This window comes from Emys orbicularis, chromosome 11 (assembly GCF_028017835.1).
Source record: "Emys orbicularis isolate rEmyOrb1 chromosome 11, rEmyOrb1.hap1, whole genome shotgun sequence".
Lineage (NCBI taxonomy): Eukaryota > Metazoa > Chordata > Testudines > Emydidae > Emys > Emys orbicularis.
In genome coordinates, this window is record NC_088693.1 from 45,060,073 (window position 1) to 45,077,694 (window position 17,622).

Sequence of the window (17,622 nt, forward strand, 5' to 3'; positions counted from 1 at the left end):
TGATTGTGGGTCAAATTCAGACCTGATGTAAAGTAGGCAGGACTCCTTTGAAGCCAGAGTCATGACTAGTTATACCAAGTCTGAATTTGGCCCTGTAATTGCAACAGTACCATACCTGTCCACGGAAATAACTGGGCTGCAGTAAGTGGCCTTTGGAGTGTGCAGTGGTGAGGGAGGCCCACAGTGGTTATCACTTTTTTTATTCTTATTGTAAAAATACTCTTCCACTGTAGTGTGGAGCAACAGTGATAATTAAATTAATTACAACTGTATGCGATCCAAGGATGTTCCCTGGAATGCATATGCATGTAATTAAATTGGCATCATTCCAGACAGACAGGGCAGTTCTACACTTAAAACGCTCCAGCGGTACGGCTGCACTGCTGTAGTGCTTTGTAAAGGTGCTACTATGTCTACAGGAGAGCTTCTCCTGTAGAGAAGCCCTCCTGCTGAGACAGCGCTGTCTACACCGGCAGTCGGTGTAATTACATCGCTCAGGGTGTGGATTTTTCATGCCCCTGAGCGATATAGTTATACCGTTGTAAGTTTATAGTTTAGACCTGGCCACAGTGAAAGTGTTCATCAAAGGGTAAAAACTTTTACTCCTGAAATTAGACGTTTGGATTTAACGTTTTTGATATTTGCCACATCTGAACTAAAACTGAAACTGACATTTATTTTGTATCGGTTAGTGATAGCACATTTCTTCCTCCCATACGTTATAGAATATGGCAACCAAATATGTTGAAAAGAGGCCAGTTAGTTGATATTATTTATTATTTATATTACTGTAGTACAGGGGTTCGGGACCCCTCAGGGGGTCGCGAGGATATTACATGGTGGGGAGGGGGGGTCACGAGCTCTCAACCTCTACCCCAAACCCTGCTTTGCCTCCAGCATTTGTAAAGGTGTTAAATACATTAAAAAGTGTTTTTAATTTATAAGGGGGGGGTCGCACTCAGAGGCTTGCTGTGTGAAAGGGGTCACCAGTACAAAAGTTTGAGAGCCACTTCTGTAGCATCTATCAGAGGGGTAGCTGTGTTAGTCTGAATCTGTAAAAAGCAACAGAGGGTCCTGTGGCACCTTTAAGACTAACAGAAGTATTGGAGCATAAGCTTTCGTGGGTGAATACCCACTTCATCAGACGCAAGTGGGCATTCACCCATGAAAGCTTATGCTCCAATACTTCTGTTAGTCTTAAAGGTGCCACAGGACCCTCTGTTGCTGTAGCATCTAGGAGCCTTAGTCATGGATCAGGCCCCATTGTGCTAGGCACTGTACAAACACACAACTAAAAGATGGTTCTCTGCCCCAACCATCTTACAAGCGAAGTATAAGACAAGAGACAATAGATGGACACAGCTGGATGGGGGAGTACAAGGAAATAGTGAGACAGTATTGGTCAGCATGACAGGCAGTGGTCTCAGCACACCAGTAGCCTAACCATTGTCAAGTTGTTTTGTAGGCATCACAGAAAAGGAGAGTTTTAAGGAGAGATGTGAAGATCAAGGGAGTGGCTTTGCGGATTGTTTATGTGGAATTTCTCCCATGCATGAGGGGCAGCATGGGAGAAGGCACAAAGGTGACTGAATTATGTGGAATTCCTCCCATGCATGAGGGGCAGCATGGGAGAAGGCACAAAGGTGACTGAAAATTTAGCAAGCAGGTGATGAAGGCTGGCATCATAGGTCAATTGGAGGGAGGAATCACCATCTTGATAGTAAATAAGAGATGATAGGTAGAGAGTGGAGACAGATCATAAAGGGCTTTGAAATTGAAGACAAGTAGCTTATGTTTGGTGCTATAAAGAAGGGGGGGCCAGTGCAGGGATGCAAAAAGAGGGGTGACACGGTCAAAGTGACAGGCTAGGAAAATTATCTTTCCCAGCAGCATTCTTAATGACTATGGGGGCAAGGCTGCATCTGTCAAGGCCAGAGGAAAGGATGTTGCAGTAATTGAGATGTAAGGTGAGAGCCTGGATGAGAGTTTTAGTGGTGAGGTTGGATAGGAAAGGGCGCATCTTAGAGATGTTATGCAGAAAGAATCTGCAAAATTTAGACACAGCCTAGAGAAAGGGCTGAGTTGAAGGAGATGCCCAGAGGGCATTGACTGATATGCAGGATGGTGGTGCTGTCACAATAATTGAGAAAGGAGTGCTGGGGGTTGGAAGGCTTGGGGAGGGGGGTAGATGAGGAGTTCTGTTTTAGCCATGTTGTGATTGAGATAATGGCCAGATATTCGCAAGGAAAAGGCAGCGAGACAGTCCAAGATTTTAGTTCAAACAGAAGGAGACAGGTCTGGAGCAGATATGTAGATCTGTGAGTTTTCAGCAAAAAGACGGTAGTAGAATTGTTTTTGTGGAGGAGATGACCCAGAGATAAGGTGCAGAGGGAGAAATTAAGGGGACCAAGGACAGAGCGCTGTCTAAGAACTGTGGAAACTTGAAAGCTTGTCTCTTTCACCAACAGAAGTTAGTCCAATAAAATATATTACCTCACCTACCTTGTCTTCATAATGAATTGGGCAGGAGTAAGAAAGCAATTAAGTCATTAATAGTTACATTCTTTACTGCATTCATAAGCACCCTTCTTACATCTCAATATCATTCAAAAACAAACCAAAAAAAGGAACAAAAAAAGCAGAACTACATTACTCTCCTTGGCACACAGTAAAACACGAGTTAGCCAGTTTTGATAAGCGATTCTGAAATAATTATTTTCTGCTCTCTCTATTTTCTGAATAGAGAAACTAATGGGTGTAGTCAGCATACCTACAACCTAACCAGTTATGCAGTGTAGTGAGAAGCGAGTGAGAGGCCTGTAGGGCTCCGTATTGGAAAAATAACATCGCAAACCTTTATGCAAATCAGCACGGTCCAATGTTTCCTAACATCTTGGCTACCTTTCATGTTTGTAAATATTTTTCTTCAACATACTACTTTGAAACAAACTGCCAGATTTTATTCAATTAAAAGGTTATTTTTGTCTGCATAGTCTAAGGACAACAATTTTGCTTAAAAAAAAAAAAGAGTAGCAAATAGAAGCTAGAAAATGTACAGTATTAAATCTCAAAGCTCTCAAATATAAGCTAAATACTTATTTTAGAGATGTTGTGGCTACATCAGAGAATATTTCGACATCTCTGAAAAATTGGGAATGCTCTGTAACTAGACTGATTATTTGATTAAGCACACCACTACTTCTAAAGTTGCTGAGATGAACTGTCATTTCCAGAAATGTTATCTGTTTGGAGCTGGTACAGTGGTGATGTTGACACTTGTTAATTTCTATGACATTTTATTTCTGATTCTGCATTCCAAGGTCCTTAGGCTACTTTCTTATAAAGAATTTGGCTTGTTTTCAGGATTTCAAATGATTTTAACTAATCGAAATATATGTATGCCCTCAAATATTTATGTTTGAAAGTTTGGGTGAGTTTTATACTAATGAAAATGGACTGGCTAGAGTCAGGAAATGTACAAATAGCCACATGCAACTCTGCAACTGCACAATCTTGACCCACAACATTCCCTTATATTTCAGTCCTGGGCTTCTCCTGAGCAGTGTGCCTATTGTGCTAAGTGTTGTGGTGGTTTTGTGAGGAGTGTGAGTAGAACTAGGATGCAGCTATGTAACAATACAATTCTCTTATTCTGTTTGTTGAAGGCAGGCTACAGGCCTCACTGTCCCATCACACCTTTCCCCCTCCATCACCAAATAGATACAATGCCTGGGTTTCAGACTTACTTAGCACAATCTGCAAACATCTGTGAGACTTTTCCTAGTTACTGGTATAATAAGGATTATTTGCCGAAGACTGAATCTCTGACAAAAAGCTACTGTTGTAGTTATAAGAATTTATTTTCAATGGAATCTAATCTCAGACTTCATCTATCCACATGCAAATTTGCATACAGAGGGCCAGATTCTCAGTTGGTGTAAACTTACATTGCTCCATTGACTTCTATGGAGCTATGTCAATTCACACCAGAAAAGGAACCAGTTCACTTACTAAAACAAACAAAAACAACAAGCCAACCCAAAAGCTTAATGCACACTCATAGGTCTCTGGCTTTCCAGTGACATACCTCATCCATAGCAAAATAGGTTGGGAAGACTTTCAATAGAAATTAACACACATTAAGCCAGATTCATGTCCCTACTCTGCCAACACTTCAAAGCTGCAGAAAATATGGTGGATCTGCCCAAATGAGGGAATACCATGGCCAGCCATTGGTATAAGGCGCATTCCTGGGGTAAAGTGTGAAGGTTGGGGGTGTCTGTTCTAGGGATCCTTTGCTGGTGTGGGGAGCTGGGCAGAACTTAAAACCACCTTTGTCTCTCACCTTCCTCAAATGTATTGATGTATACTGGCTGCAACAGAAAATCTAGGCCAGGCTTGGGAAATTATAATATAGATTGGACAAGCTGGAAATACTGTACACAGTATTGTAGAATTTTTCATTGAAATATATGGCTCACATCTGGGCAAAAGTAAATGTATTAGTTTGTTTAATCTGTCTTCTTCTGACACCAGATATTTATTATTTTGCAAATATTTTATATTCCTGTTGCAAACTCGGTCATATGCATTTTATAGGTATTGGAGGGGAAATTTTTTGCAATACTGCATGTGTCTGTTCAAGCATACAGTGATGTAGGAATGTTTAGAAAAAATATTAATAGAATATAGCAAACTTTTTGCATTACATCCAGGTACCTTTCACTTCTGTTTAAAAATGCTTTGATTCATCTGCTAAACAATAAAAATAATGTTATCTGCATCTTTGAATCTGAAACATTTTACTGGAAAACATGTTTTACTTGCATTTTGGGCAAAACTAATCCTAAATTCTAACCCACAGCTACTAAAATGACTGGAAACGATTAAAAAACCCATGGGTGTCTAAATAAATGTATGAAAGATGATGAACTGGCATTTTGCATGCAAGTATATTCACACGGGGCTGTATCTGAGCTCCTTACTCAGTACTTGCTCAGGCAAAACCGCCACTGAAGTCAACTGTGAAACACTCATCTTCATTTCAGTTAAATGACACATGTAATTGTGCATTCTCATTGACTTCAGGGGCAGTTTTGCCTGAGTATGGTAAGTACTGAGTAAGGACATCAGGATTTGACCCACAAACTGCATTTCAAATAAGCTGATGGGCAGCAAATATATTTTCTTTATCTGGAAATAATGAGCAACTTTATTGCTTGTATTTACAGCTTTAAGGCTATAAGAAACAGAATACATTTCACACACTATAACTTAGTTTTACAAGCAGTTGCAGAATTAAAACCGGAGTGATAATAAAAAGCTTTTCATGTGATGTGTTTGTATGCCAGCAATCTAAACTTTACTTTTTTTATGGTCTCCACAGATTACATATACAGCTGTGAATGGCACCACTTCCTAAACCAGCTTTCCACCCACAGCAACTACTAACCCATAGATATAAATGGGTTTGTTTCAAATGTGTTTTTAGTAATTAAATATGGTATTAAAAATGAACATTGGCTAAAACAAACAAAATCATGGTGTGTGTGTGTGTGTGTGTGTATTTGGAGAATAGTTGCTATACTGACTTCAAGCAACTGTAGGATCCCCCTTTGCTAGGATAATACTTGTGTTGGCAGCTAAATCACTTTTACAGCCAAAAATGTGCCAGCAGTGTAGCACAAAGCACCCACACAGCACCTGGTCTGTTTGAAATTTGGACACTAAATTCAATTACTGAAGTGTGAAAGAGAGGAATTTTAAACCTGTTTCAAGCGCACATCTCAGCACAGCCTTCACTATGGCAGAACTAATATTAGCCATGGGCAAAATTCTACTCAGCTTAGACTCCAAACTATTGGAGGTATTAGCACTCTGGCATCTCTATTACTTACACTCTGGTGATGTGATGAAACTAACTGCCTTGGCACCAAGAGTGTAACCTTACTTCTCCAACTTCTACTAAATTTCCCCCCTCAATTTTGCCCAGACTACCCCTATTAGGTATAGATGAAGTTACTCTTCTTCCAGGATTATTTTAGAAGACCAGTATTAGAAGCACTAGTCCTATTCTAAGGGAAAGACCCAAACCCTTCATTTCAAATGGCCAATTACAGCCCTGGTAGGAGCAGAGACAAGTCCCATTGACTTGGATTTCTTAAATTTTAAAACTTGTATTGCTTATATCGGGGATTAAATTTATACTCCCCAAACAGGAGCAAATGATACCCTCATTCATCACAGAGATGATCACCTTTTTAAGAAACAACAACCTGCATGAATTCTTTTCCTTTTGGGATCTTCCACAAGATCCTAGCCCATAAATTTCACCTTTCATGTTGTATCTAGATCACCATTCTTCCCAGACATTTATCCTTTTACTTATCCACTATCCTCTCTTCTACCTTCTTTCTTCTTATACACCTCTTTTCCCCTTTTCTATTTTCCTTACTGCTTTCTTATTTAAAGATTCAAGCACTGTCATAAACAAACACCCTCCCCCCCCAGCAATAGTAAACAGACACTAGTGTGGTATACAGACACCATGACTATTGTATTAATTACAGTGATTTCTCATGACTATGATATAGTTTACCATTTCAATACATTGCAAGTACATTTTTTGGATTGTTTTCAATCAGTTTTTGTTATTCTTACTCAGTATATTTGCCTACAATAAAGTTGAGAAAATGGGAATTTCTGGCAAACCCGCAGAGAGAGGATATTTAACAAACACACCCACACCACTATGGATAAGAAAAGCTTTGTGGGCAGGCAACCCAACAAAGCTGTTGACAGATTCAATATATAAATAGTTCATTTGAAAACACCTACCAAATTTATGAAGTCTCTCCCTATGGGAGCAAAGTCTGTGCTGTACATGCCATTGATAATATCTTTTACTATACACTATGAACACTGACATTGCTATTATGACCATGCACACCCATGCATGGCATTGATGCAACTATAAATCTACTGTATTCCATAAAATAACACTGTAGAGCCAACTGCAAGTCTGTTATGCAGTAGCTGGGGAAAGATTGGCGCACACACTTCCCATTTTGGTTAGGGCAGTCCCAGCTGAAGAAAGCATCTCTTCAGTGAGACTAATCATGTGCTTAAAGTTAAGCAAGTGCTTAAGGGCTGCTCTAGATTGTGGCCCAGCACTGTACCCAGACAGTTTCTCTTACGGTAAGGGATATATTATTTCCTGATGTTAAGACAAAAATACTGTATTTTTCAAATAGCAGACATGAGACCGGAGGCAGGAGTGTGAGGCGTGAAAATGTCAGGCTTTTCATCTTCCCACTGTTAAGAAGGCTATGTGTGTTGCTCTCCCCGGAAGTCATCTCAGTCTCCCCATCTGGTGCCCCTACCTTTGTTTTTTTCCTCTCAAATTACATTCCCCCTTTCATGTTGTGGATGCTGCCAATGTTGTCAGCAAAGGCTAATGGTCAAGGAAGCAGGACATCAGAGGGACTATTCATACATCCAGTTAAACACAAGGTTAAGTGCTTTGCTGGATAAGGGCTTAAGAGCCTTAACATTCAACCTGTGCTTCAGGGAATTTCTTGCTCCATGGGGTGAATCCCACCAAGTAATAATGAGTTTCTATTTTACAGAATCACACAACCCCACTTCCTGCAGGACAGGTAGAGTTTAAGACTTCAGGACTGCAGAGATTTATTCTGCACGCAGCAGAACAGTACTTGAGCACAGCAGCAGGGCTCAAGAAAAGTCACTGTCGCTTGCCTAGAGGATCTACGTGGCTAGGGCTATCACTCTTCTATTGGATTCACCACTTTCATGATACTACCTTGAATGGTCCCTTAGAATATGTGTTAACTACTGTTCCATCTTGCATTTAGCTGTGACACTTGGAATATCTTTTTCAGACCTGAAGAAGAGCTCTGGGTGGCTTGAAAGCTTGTCCCTCTCACCAACAGAAGTTGGTCCAATAAAAGATATTACCTCACCCATTTTGTTTCTCACGTTGGTTTACAGGCACTTCTGCATGGCTAGTGCTGGGATTTCTGCACTTTTCACACAATGTTCCATCATCAATATTATTTTTTATTATTTGTATTACTGTGGTGCCTAGGATTCCCAATCAAAGACCAGGACTCCATTGCGCTAGGCACTGTACACACACAGAACTAAAAGACATATACTGATACTATATCACAATATCAGTAGCTTAGAATTGAAGGTTTGGATGATGTTTAATAGGAGAGAAAATTCTTAAAGAATAAATACCCTGAGAACTGCCTGCACTTCGAGGCCCTGGTAACTAATGCTAGCCATACAAGAAATAACCTTGAATTTACCAGAGCATATAGAATTATGTCCAACTGAAGAAGCCTTATTTTCCCCAAATTCACTGGGTTGGCTGGAGAATTATCACTGGCAAAAAAAGCCCCCTAAATATTGGCAATTATGCAGATACCGTCTTTAAAATGAGCGGGAAATTGTGAATGGAGGTAAACATTCAGGAGAAATGAAAGGATTTTGTTTGGATAATCGATTTTAAAAGCACAAAGAGGCATATGGGAAGAGTTAAATGTTTACCTTTGGCAGAAAGATTATTTTTTAAGAAGCAATAGAAGTGACACTACTAGGTAGTGACTCGATGACGGACTTGTGAAATGTGAACTGAGGCCTGTCTCACATCATTCCTAGTTGATGAAGAAATAGGATCATAACCTACTGGTGAGTGAGTGCTTCAGGTCCCTCCCAGTGCCTGATCCATGGAGGTTGAGAGTCTTCCTAGCTAGACTGTTTGGCTCTTTAGCTCAAGCTAACTCTTTCAGCTCTGGAAGTCCCCAGTTCAATCTCCAATGTGTTGGCCAAGATGGTGACCATCACATAAGCACTAATGTAAACAGGTCATTGGCAATCTACTACCAAAGTTTCTAACTACATTCAGAGCACATGTAGATGACAGTGGTAAAAGCCAGTGGTCAGTCTACATAAACACTCCCCATCCATGCTATGCTACCATAAGCAGAACTGCACTGATACAGCAATGGTAGAAAAATTACAAAAAAAAATTGGGTCCAAAAAAGAACAGAGAACCAAAGATGAGCAAAGAGAACTTAAAGCTTCGCAAAACAAGAGAAACAGAGTTAAAGAGAAACAAAAATACAGATGCAAGCTAAGGGTCCCACATTAAAAATCTTTAAGACCAACTAAAATAAATTTACCCATAATACAGATATTAAAAAGAACCCATCCCTCAGAGAGGGAAAGATATGCTGAAATATTAAGAGTAAAGAGAAAAAAAAACCCGATCATTCTCCAAATTCCCAAAGGCAACATAAATGATTCTCTCTGTTGCAGCAAATATACAATAAGGTAAAACCCACTCTAACATATATATTTTTTCTACTAAAGTTTTACAAAATCACATCTAATAGATAGCATTATCTGGTTTTCTAGACAGTAACCTAATAAAACTTCCGTTGCATTTTCCCACTCCATCTCTGACTCAGTAGCTCTGGGATTAGATGGTGATATGGTCATTGAAAGTATACTTGTAGAATCCACTGCTTCAAACAGATTCCCAGCTCCCCACCAGGATCTTACTTGCCAAGTTCAGCAGAGCAAGGTCAGGCAGTTATGACTTTGTCTCCTCCATAGGGACCTGCACCTTTTGGGCTCATTTGTTCTTAGCTGGTAAGGCAGCAGTTCACTGATCTGCCATTGTGATTTATTCTGAATGCTAGAAAAACCTGCACTAGTGTGAAGCTGAAAGGTACCTGGGATATTTTTTTTAGTTCATGTTAACAAATAAATAATGATATGGTAGCAACTTTGTAGGTTGGAGTTCCTTGTAGTGGAATTAGGTGGTCTTAACCCCTTTCTAAAACTAGGCATGGATTAGAGAGCAAGTGGGGTAAAGGCACATGGCATGAGGCAAATATGCTTGGGACAGGCTTGTGGTCTGGCTCAAGCACTATATGAAACATCTCTCTACTGGTGGGCCCATCTGCCAGCAGAAGGATTGGTCTTGTGATATAGTGAAGGAGATTCCAACTCCCATTATTTGGACCCTTGTTTTGACCTACAGGGTGTCTACTCTTTGATTTAATTGTCATTGCTGGGATTAAAATTTGCTGGGTAACCCCAGGTTTGCGTCAAATTTAATAAAGTTGCAACCACAGGCTTCTACAATGAAACAGGTGTGACAGTAAAACCCGGACAAGTGGCAGTAGAAATGGAGTGACAGGCTATTTTAACTTGAAATTTTCAAGCCAAACAGTAGATTCAGTTTTAGGGGTTTGTTTTTTAGTTTTACATTCAAGGAGATAACATGAGATATTTTCCATTGCAAGATCCACAAAGTTAGAGTGCTTTAAAATATCTTAGCATTTGCACATACCTTTCACAATTAAATTCTCTCTTTCATTGTCTAATTTTAGAACATGACCTGAATCTGCCTCTCCAGTCACTCACTCGCTCTTCTCTTATTTCAGTTATATTGACCATTACTGTGTGCCCGCCATCTGTTTTATTGTTTTATAAAGTCTTGGTTTTATTTATTGGAAGGTGCTACCTGGATTTATATTGTTTCACACAAAAGTAAAATGTAGATGGATTAGGTAAACCAAACTGAACCTCAACCTTTTCAGGCTAAAGGCCCAATCCATGAGAGTTTTGCCTGTATAAAGAGTGCAGGATTGAGTCCTAAACGGCAATTAGCATGGGAATAAGTCACTTCCACATCAAAATTTTCTAATGTCATTCTCCTTACGGCATTTGTGTCAAAGCTCAGCTCCTGGGAAAAGGGTGATAAACAGTGGTCATGAAGGAAGCAGCAAACCTCTCAGACAAAGTCTATTGCATTTCATAGCCTGGAAAACCCATAGTGGCTGCTTTCTACTGGATAAGGATTATAGTAGTATTTCACACTGTGCCAGAAAGTTCAGGAAACATTTCTGCTTTATTCAGCAACATATCACAGAGGGAACAGAGCAAAACTGAAACAGTAACTCACACACACTAGGGTCAACAATATTTCTGAAATTACCAGAAGAAACAGCAGAACAAATAACATGGAAGCTTACGTGAGGTTGTGGAAGCCATAAAAAAAAAAAATCTATGCTAAAAGGCTCCCATGTATTTGTTGAAGGAGATTTTTGTAGCCATAACTATCCTCATTTGGTTTGAGCAGGCCTCCACTTTTCAGAAAGGGAGTTTCTTGGAGACAACTTTTGCCCTCAAGACACAATGACTTTAATGGAAGCTGAATAGAGCAATTCTAATCTATTCACAATCACAAGTTTAGATGGCATTGGGACAACATGTTGCATATTTTGTAAATATAAATTTCACAGGAGAGTCTTATAAACATTATTTGAAATTAAGCCTTAGCACTGTGATATAGGGAATGTTTCATGTGTGTTAAAGATGTTTTGGTACTGAATATCAAATACAATCATTCCTGTATAGCAAAGCATATTAGCAGTTTACAAAAACAAGTCACAGACCACTAACACTCAGTCAGACTCTCACACAAACACAAAAAAGGACAAGCAAAGAATGTAGAGAACAAAAATTGTCATTGACCTGATTTGTCAGAGATGTTGGCTGTGACTGGCGTGGTAGAGCAGCTTGTGTTAGCCTTTGCACTGTCCTTGGAAGAACCAGCTTTTGGTTTATTTTTCGTTGCCTCTAGTGCTTTGACCTTCTTGGCATGTTTACTTCCTTTGTAGTGGGCCTCGGCCTGGCTCTACAAAGGAGAACAAATCAGGCTCATTTTTTGTACTTCCATATAACACAATGGATGATAATGTAGAAAAAAATGATACTTTCAATAATAGGCACCATATTATTCCACCTGACAAACTTTAGTAGCACCTTGTTAATTATTTTCCAAAGGTTAATGTGTTTTATATATTCAGAGGGGAAGACTTGCATTTTGACAGAGATTTTAATGAAGAGTATGTACTTTCAGCACCTTGGAACATGAGGTTTCAAGTCTATATTAGAATTGACAGCTGCTTATCTAATTCCTTACTGTCATACCCATGAAAGATTTAAACCTCTATGTAAATATAAACACATCCAATATAGAAAACGTCTATTTAATTTTCATGTGCTCTTCCCTAATCTTTATTGCTTATAGTTAGAAAGATATACTCTATGCTGTAACATGATTAAATAATCAATTTTTCTCCTTGACCTAGTACAAGAGTTATAAAGTATTTGCATCATTACACTAATAGCAATTGAAATGGGCATTAATAAGATTGTGACTTCACTATTAGATCAAGGGGGAAGGGATGAAAAAAAGAAACATAATTGCTATTAACTTTAATAGCCCCAAATGAAACATATGAAATGCATAAAATGGTTACCAATTTATGTTATATTTTATCAATAGTCCTGTAGAGCTCTTTCCAAAGCCTTCAAATGTTGGAATACGAAGGACAGGACACCCTGGAAAAGGTTGTACTTCTTATTAGCTTCTTTCCTAAAACGTTATAAAATTTATACTACACAGTTCTGCACAAAATTAGTAGTGTAAAATAACGTTTGGTGTATGTTTTGTCAAAGTTATTCATAGAAACTAAGGGCAAAGTTTTCAAATTTGCATGCCTAAAGTTATGTAGGTGCCTAAGTGTACTGATTTTCAGAGGTTCTGAGCACCCATTGCTCCCATTGATTGTACATACCATCCACCTATAGAAATCAGGCCACTTATTTAGACCTCCAAGTTTGAAAATTTTAAGCTATGGTTTTTTAACACAAAGCTGACTTCCAAAAAAACTAATTTCATTAACAGCCTTTATAGAATAGAAAAGTGCTGAAATATCTTATATTTATACACAATCCATAAGATGTTTTAACATACATTTAAACAGTATTTTTAGCAATAGCTTTGCATTACTAATGAGAGTATCTATTTGTAAAAATCATCCTTTTAAAGATTTGAAACTTCTGTTAAATAGGTGCCACTATTGAAGGACACATATTAACTATGTAAGTTAATATTGTGATTTAATTCAAACTAAAACGTTGAGAGCAATCATGTTTTTCATACTGACAGATGATCACATCTCAGTGCTCCACATGTAAATATCAGCACAAGAAACATTTACTGTGTTCATGCAAATGTACATTGTTAACATCTCTCTATCATTGGATTAGGACTATTGCATTTTGCTCACTATGTTAAATGAAGCAAACCATGAAACAAACTACACATGCTTTATGAACATTGACTTTGGGATCCAAACACTTTAGGTGTTCTAAAGCAGCGTTGCTATAAAGAGGGCAATTGTATGAGGGCTCAATGTAACTAGGCACCACAGTACAGTCACCATTGGCACAGCATGTAATCACAGAGCCTTATCATGAACGTGGTATGTAAGCAAACAGCAGGAACAAGTGAAACAGACAAGAGAATACACACAAATCTGTGTTCACTAAAGTCTTCATGAAAATTATTGAAACCATTAAAATCACCAAGGCATGCAGCTAAAAGCAGCCACTTAGGTGAGATGAAGTACTTATACTGGTGTATATTGCAGCTTCATAGGTGAGCACATGTACTGTAAAATAAAAGTAAATGCTTTCTGCTCTAAAGGAACAGAATAGACCGCATGTTCTACCAGACTGTATACTTCTGAAAAAGTTTTGTTAAGCAAGTGTTCAGCAATAAGAAATACGAGGTTAACTGTACTCTGCAAACCTTTCCAAGAAACTAACAACCTAATATTAAAATACTGGGTACAATATTTACAGTACAGATTCTAACAATTAGTTGTGATGAAACTACTCTAGACTTCAAAACCTCTGCAGTATTAACATATAATAAGACACAATGCAAAGATTATAGAGCAGCAGCTAACTGTACAGCATAATCACTACTTTACATACAGTATTTAAAGGGACACTTAGCTGAATTTTTTGAAATTAGTTTCAAAAAATGCAAGTTTTCTGATAAAGCACCCTTTAAATAGTATGTCCTGATTTAAAAAAAAAATCTTAATTTTTAAAGGGTTTTTCTACTCCCCTATTTAGGTTTAGAAAGGGTCTTTAGCTGGGGGAAAACCACCACCAAATTTTCAGATTTAAATATGATTTTCAAGTTGATGGTGTCCCCTTAAATATTTTAACTACAATTATGCTCAATGCATACATGTTCTGGTGACAAGATCATGTGCTGCCTGAGGCCAAAATCTACAACATAAAAAACGTAGGGGCACCAAATAGAAAGGCTTACTACATCAGTACATTGCTAATAAGCCTTTCTGCTGATATTTGCAATGAAAGTACCTGCAACATCATACTACTGTTTTTGATTCACTTCATTCAATCGTCATCTATTGTACAAGAGACCTGTTGAAAACAAACAAGTCCAGATAGAATTAAAACTAATGTAAGCTTTTTATAAATATATGCAAAGCCTTCACTGAATTCTGCTGGGTAGCTCAGCCATAGTATTTAATTTTTGATTTCCACTAGATGGTAATTATATCTATGTATTATCACACAATCACAAATTCATAGTTTATAAGACCAGATGGAACCATTGTGATCATCTACTCTGATCTCTTACATAACTCAGGCCATAGGACTTCCAAAAATTAATTCTGCTTGAATTAGAACATATCTTTTAGAAAAGCATCGCTCTGGATTTAAAAGTTACCAGTGATGGAGAATCCCACACAATGCTGGGTAAATTGTACCAATGATTAATTTACACCTTATATCCAGTGAGAATTTGTCTAGCTTCAGTTACCGGCTATTGGATTTTATTATACCTTTGTCCGCCAGATTGAAGAGTCCTCTACTATCAAATTTCTATTCCCGATGTAGGTACTTAAAGACTGATCAAGACACCCCGTAACCTTCACTTTGTTAAGCTAAATTAGCTGAGCTGGAATCTCTCTCTCATTTTCATGACTTATCTCTGAACTCTCTCCAATTTTTCAACATCCTTCTTGAAGCGTGGACCATGCAAAAGCTGCCACAGATCATTATATTTAGAAAAAGCACTAGCAATTATATGATTGTTTAAACATATAGAATTTAATAGTTTTGCAAATTATTTGCCAACTGTAATTTGAGGCTGGGCTTTTCTAAGAAGCCTAAAGAAACCTAACTCTATTATACTCCTTAGAAAAGCCCAGCCTGAGTGTTAATTTGGGGGTTAATTTATGGAATCTAGGTAATCGACTAATATTTATTTTGAACCACTATTTTCTACTGGGAGTAATTATTAGCAAGGATTTATAATACAAGATACCAGTTATAATATCTTTGTTTTATATTTCATTTTTGTTTGAAACTCATTGTAAAGTCACTGGAGATGCATAACACATAAAACATTGCAAACTTTAGTTACAGTTTTAGATGACCTTATATTTTCAAAACTACATATCCTTTTACGTTATTGGCATATACCCGTAGCAGTACCAGATGAAAAAGAAAAATCCATACAGTGTTTATAATGACTATGATATAGATAGTAAATTGTTAACTGTTAGCATTTTACCCAAGGATTATCCTACAGAATTAAAAACAGGCATTAATTTTTTAACACAATTTTTTTTATTTTATTGTCACTAAGACAGATTCACTGTCACTAGGGACAGCAATTCCAAAGGAAATGCACAGGTGCAGTGGGAGGCAGAATTTGATCCATTATCCTTTAAATAAGTCTTTAAAACATTTCTGCTTCTATGCCTGCATGATACTTACTTCTACTTTTCTTTGGTAGCTCGGCAGTAATATTGTTATATTGCAAGAAGCAGTACTCTGTGGACTTTCCTTGAGCCCTGCAAGCAGGAGGAAATGATGGCTGTTTTGCAACTTCAGGTCCAACAATGGGTAATTGATTTGTCTCTGTTTATTACCCAGTTGCCTCCTACTTTGAGAAGATCTTTAGTACAGAAGTCACACAGGCAAACTTCTTTGTATTGTATGTTTTCATAAACTCAATTCTAATTAACAAACACTAAGATGTAATACAGGCCTGCTAGCAGGGACTACATACATTATTCTAACATTCTGAGTGTCTTTTAAATTAGCCCACTAGACTTCCAAGTATGAATTTTTAATTAAGTTAGGAGATATTACATTTACTTCCATTTTTGCAGAAAATATAAAAGAAATTTGCATATAAGGTTAAAAAAGCCAAATGTGAAATTAGCCTATGTTTTATTAGATACATAATTTGCTACTTAGAGATTAAAACCCAATAGAAAATAAAACAATACAGAAAGTTAATATATTAGCGCTACAATATTTCAAGGGCAAACTGAAGGGACATTTTTGGCAATAGTTAATTTGGGCCAAATTAAATTAATTTAATTCATGCAAATTCTATACCAGAAATATCAATATTATACACAAAAAAGCAAGGTTAAACAAACACACACTACTAGGGATTTCCCTACACCCTCCCTGAATTCCTCCAACACCCCCCCCAGTCAACTAGTTACATGCAGTGTTGCCAGTTTAGTCATTGGTTGGAAATTTGAATTGAAACTGAAACATTAATACATATTTTAAAAGCATATAAAGTGTATGATAAAATACTTGTACCTGAAAAAGTATAATAGGCTTGAAAAATATGAACAAAGACTAACTTCTTTACACAGCCGTTTTTTCTGACAACGTTGGCACATTTGTTTAGGCAATGCTGGCCAACCTTATCATTATCAAATCATGATTTGTAAGCAAGGTCTGAATGAGCTCTCCCCTGAAAGCTAGTGATGAACTGGGGTGGGGGGAAGGCTTCAGGACCAGACTGTATTTACATGAACTCATTTACTCTGCCTATGTATCCAGCAGACAGAGCTGTGATGCCCAAGTGATCAATTTTGGCTGGTGTTGGGAGTTTCTGTATTAAACATTCTTATGTAAAAATTAATTATAAAAACATAAGAACGGCCATATTGGGTCAGACCAATGGTCCATCTAGCCCAGTACTCTGTCTTCCAACAGTGGCCAATGCCAGGTGCTTCAAAGGGAATTAACAGAATAGGGCAATTATCGAGTGATCCATCCCCCGTCGTCCACTCCCAGCTTCTGGCTCTTAGAGCATGGTGTTGCATCCCTGCCTATGCTGGCTAATAGCCATTGATGGACATATCTTCCATGAATTTATCTAGTTCTTTTTTGTGCCCTGTTCTAGTTTTGGCCTTCACAACATCCCCTGGCAAAAAGTTCCACAGGTTGACTGTGTGTTGTGTCAAGAAGTACTTCCTTTTGTTTGTTTTAAACCTATCTATTAATTTCATTGAGTGATCCCTAGTTCTTCTGTTATGTGAAGGAAATGATTCACTTTCTCCACACAAGTCAAGATTTTATAGACCTCTATCATATCCCTCCTTAGTAGTCTCTTTTCCAAGCTGGAAAGTCCCAGTCTTTTTAATCTCTCCTCATATGGAAGCTGTTCCATACCCCTAATCATTTTAGTTGCCCTTCTCTGTACCTTTTCCAACTCCAATATCTCTTTTTTGAGATGAGGTGACCAGAACTGAATTCAGTATTCAATATGTGAGCATAGCAAGGATTTATATCGTAAAAGTGGGGGATCTTGGTTTGCCAGACTGAGCAGCAAAGCCAATGCTGACAAACTATGCGAAAAGGCTGCAAAAC

General features: G+C 37.9%; 1 protein-coding gene across 4 annotated transcripts in view; it reads right to left on the reverse strand.

The window, feature by feature from the left end:
- ZNF385B (zinc finger protein 385B) overlaps window positions 1-17,622 on the reverse strand; it is a 230,306-nt gene that overhangs the window by 12,504 nt on the left and 200,180 nt on the right. For all 4 annotated transcript variants that reach the window (XM_065413603.1, XM_065413601.1, XM_065413602.1 and 1 more), the window contains one exon: window positions 11,575-11,737. In XM_065413603.1, coding sequence (XP_065269675.1) covers window positions 11,575-11,737 — 163 coding nt within the window. The remainder of the gene's footprint in view (window positions 1-11,574; window positions 11,738-17,622) is intronic.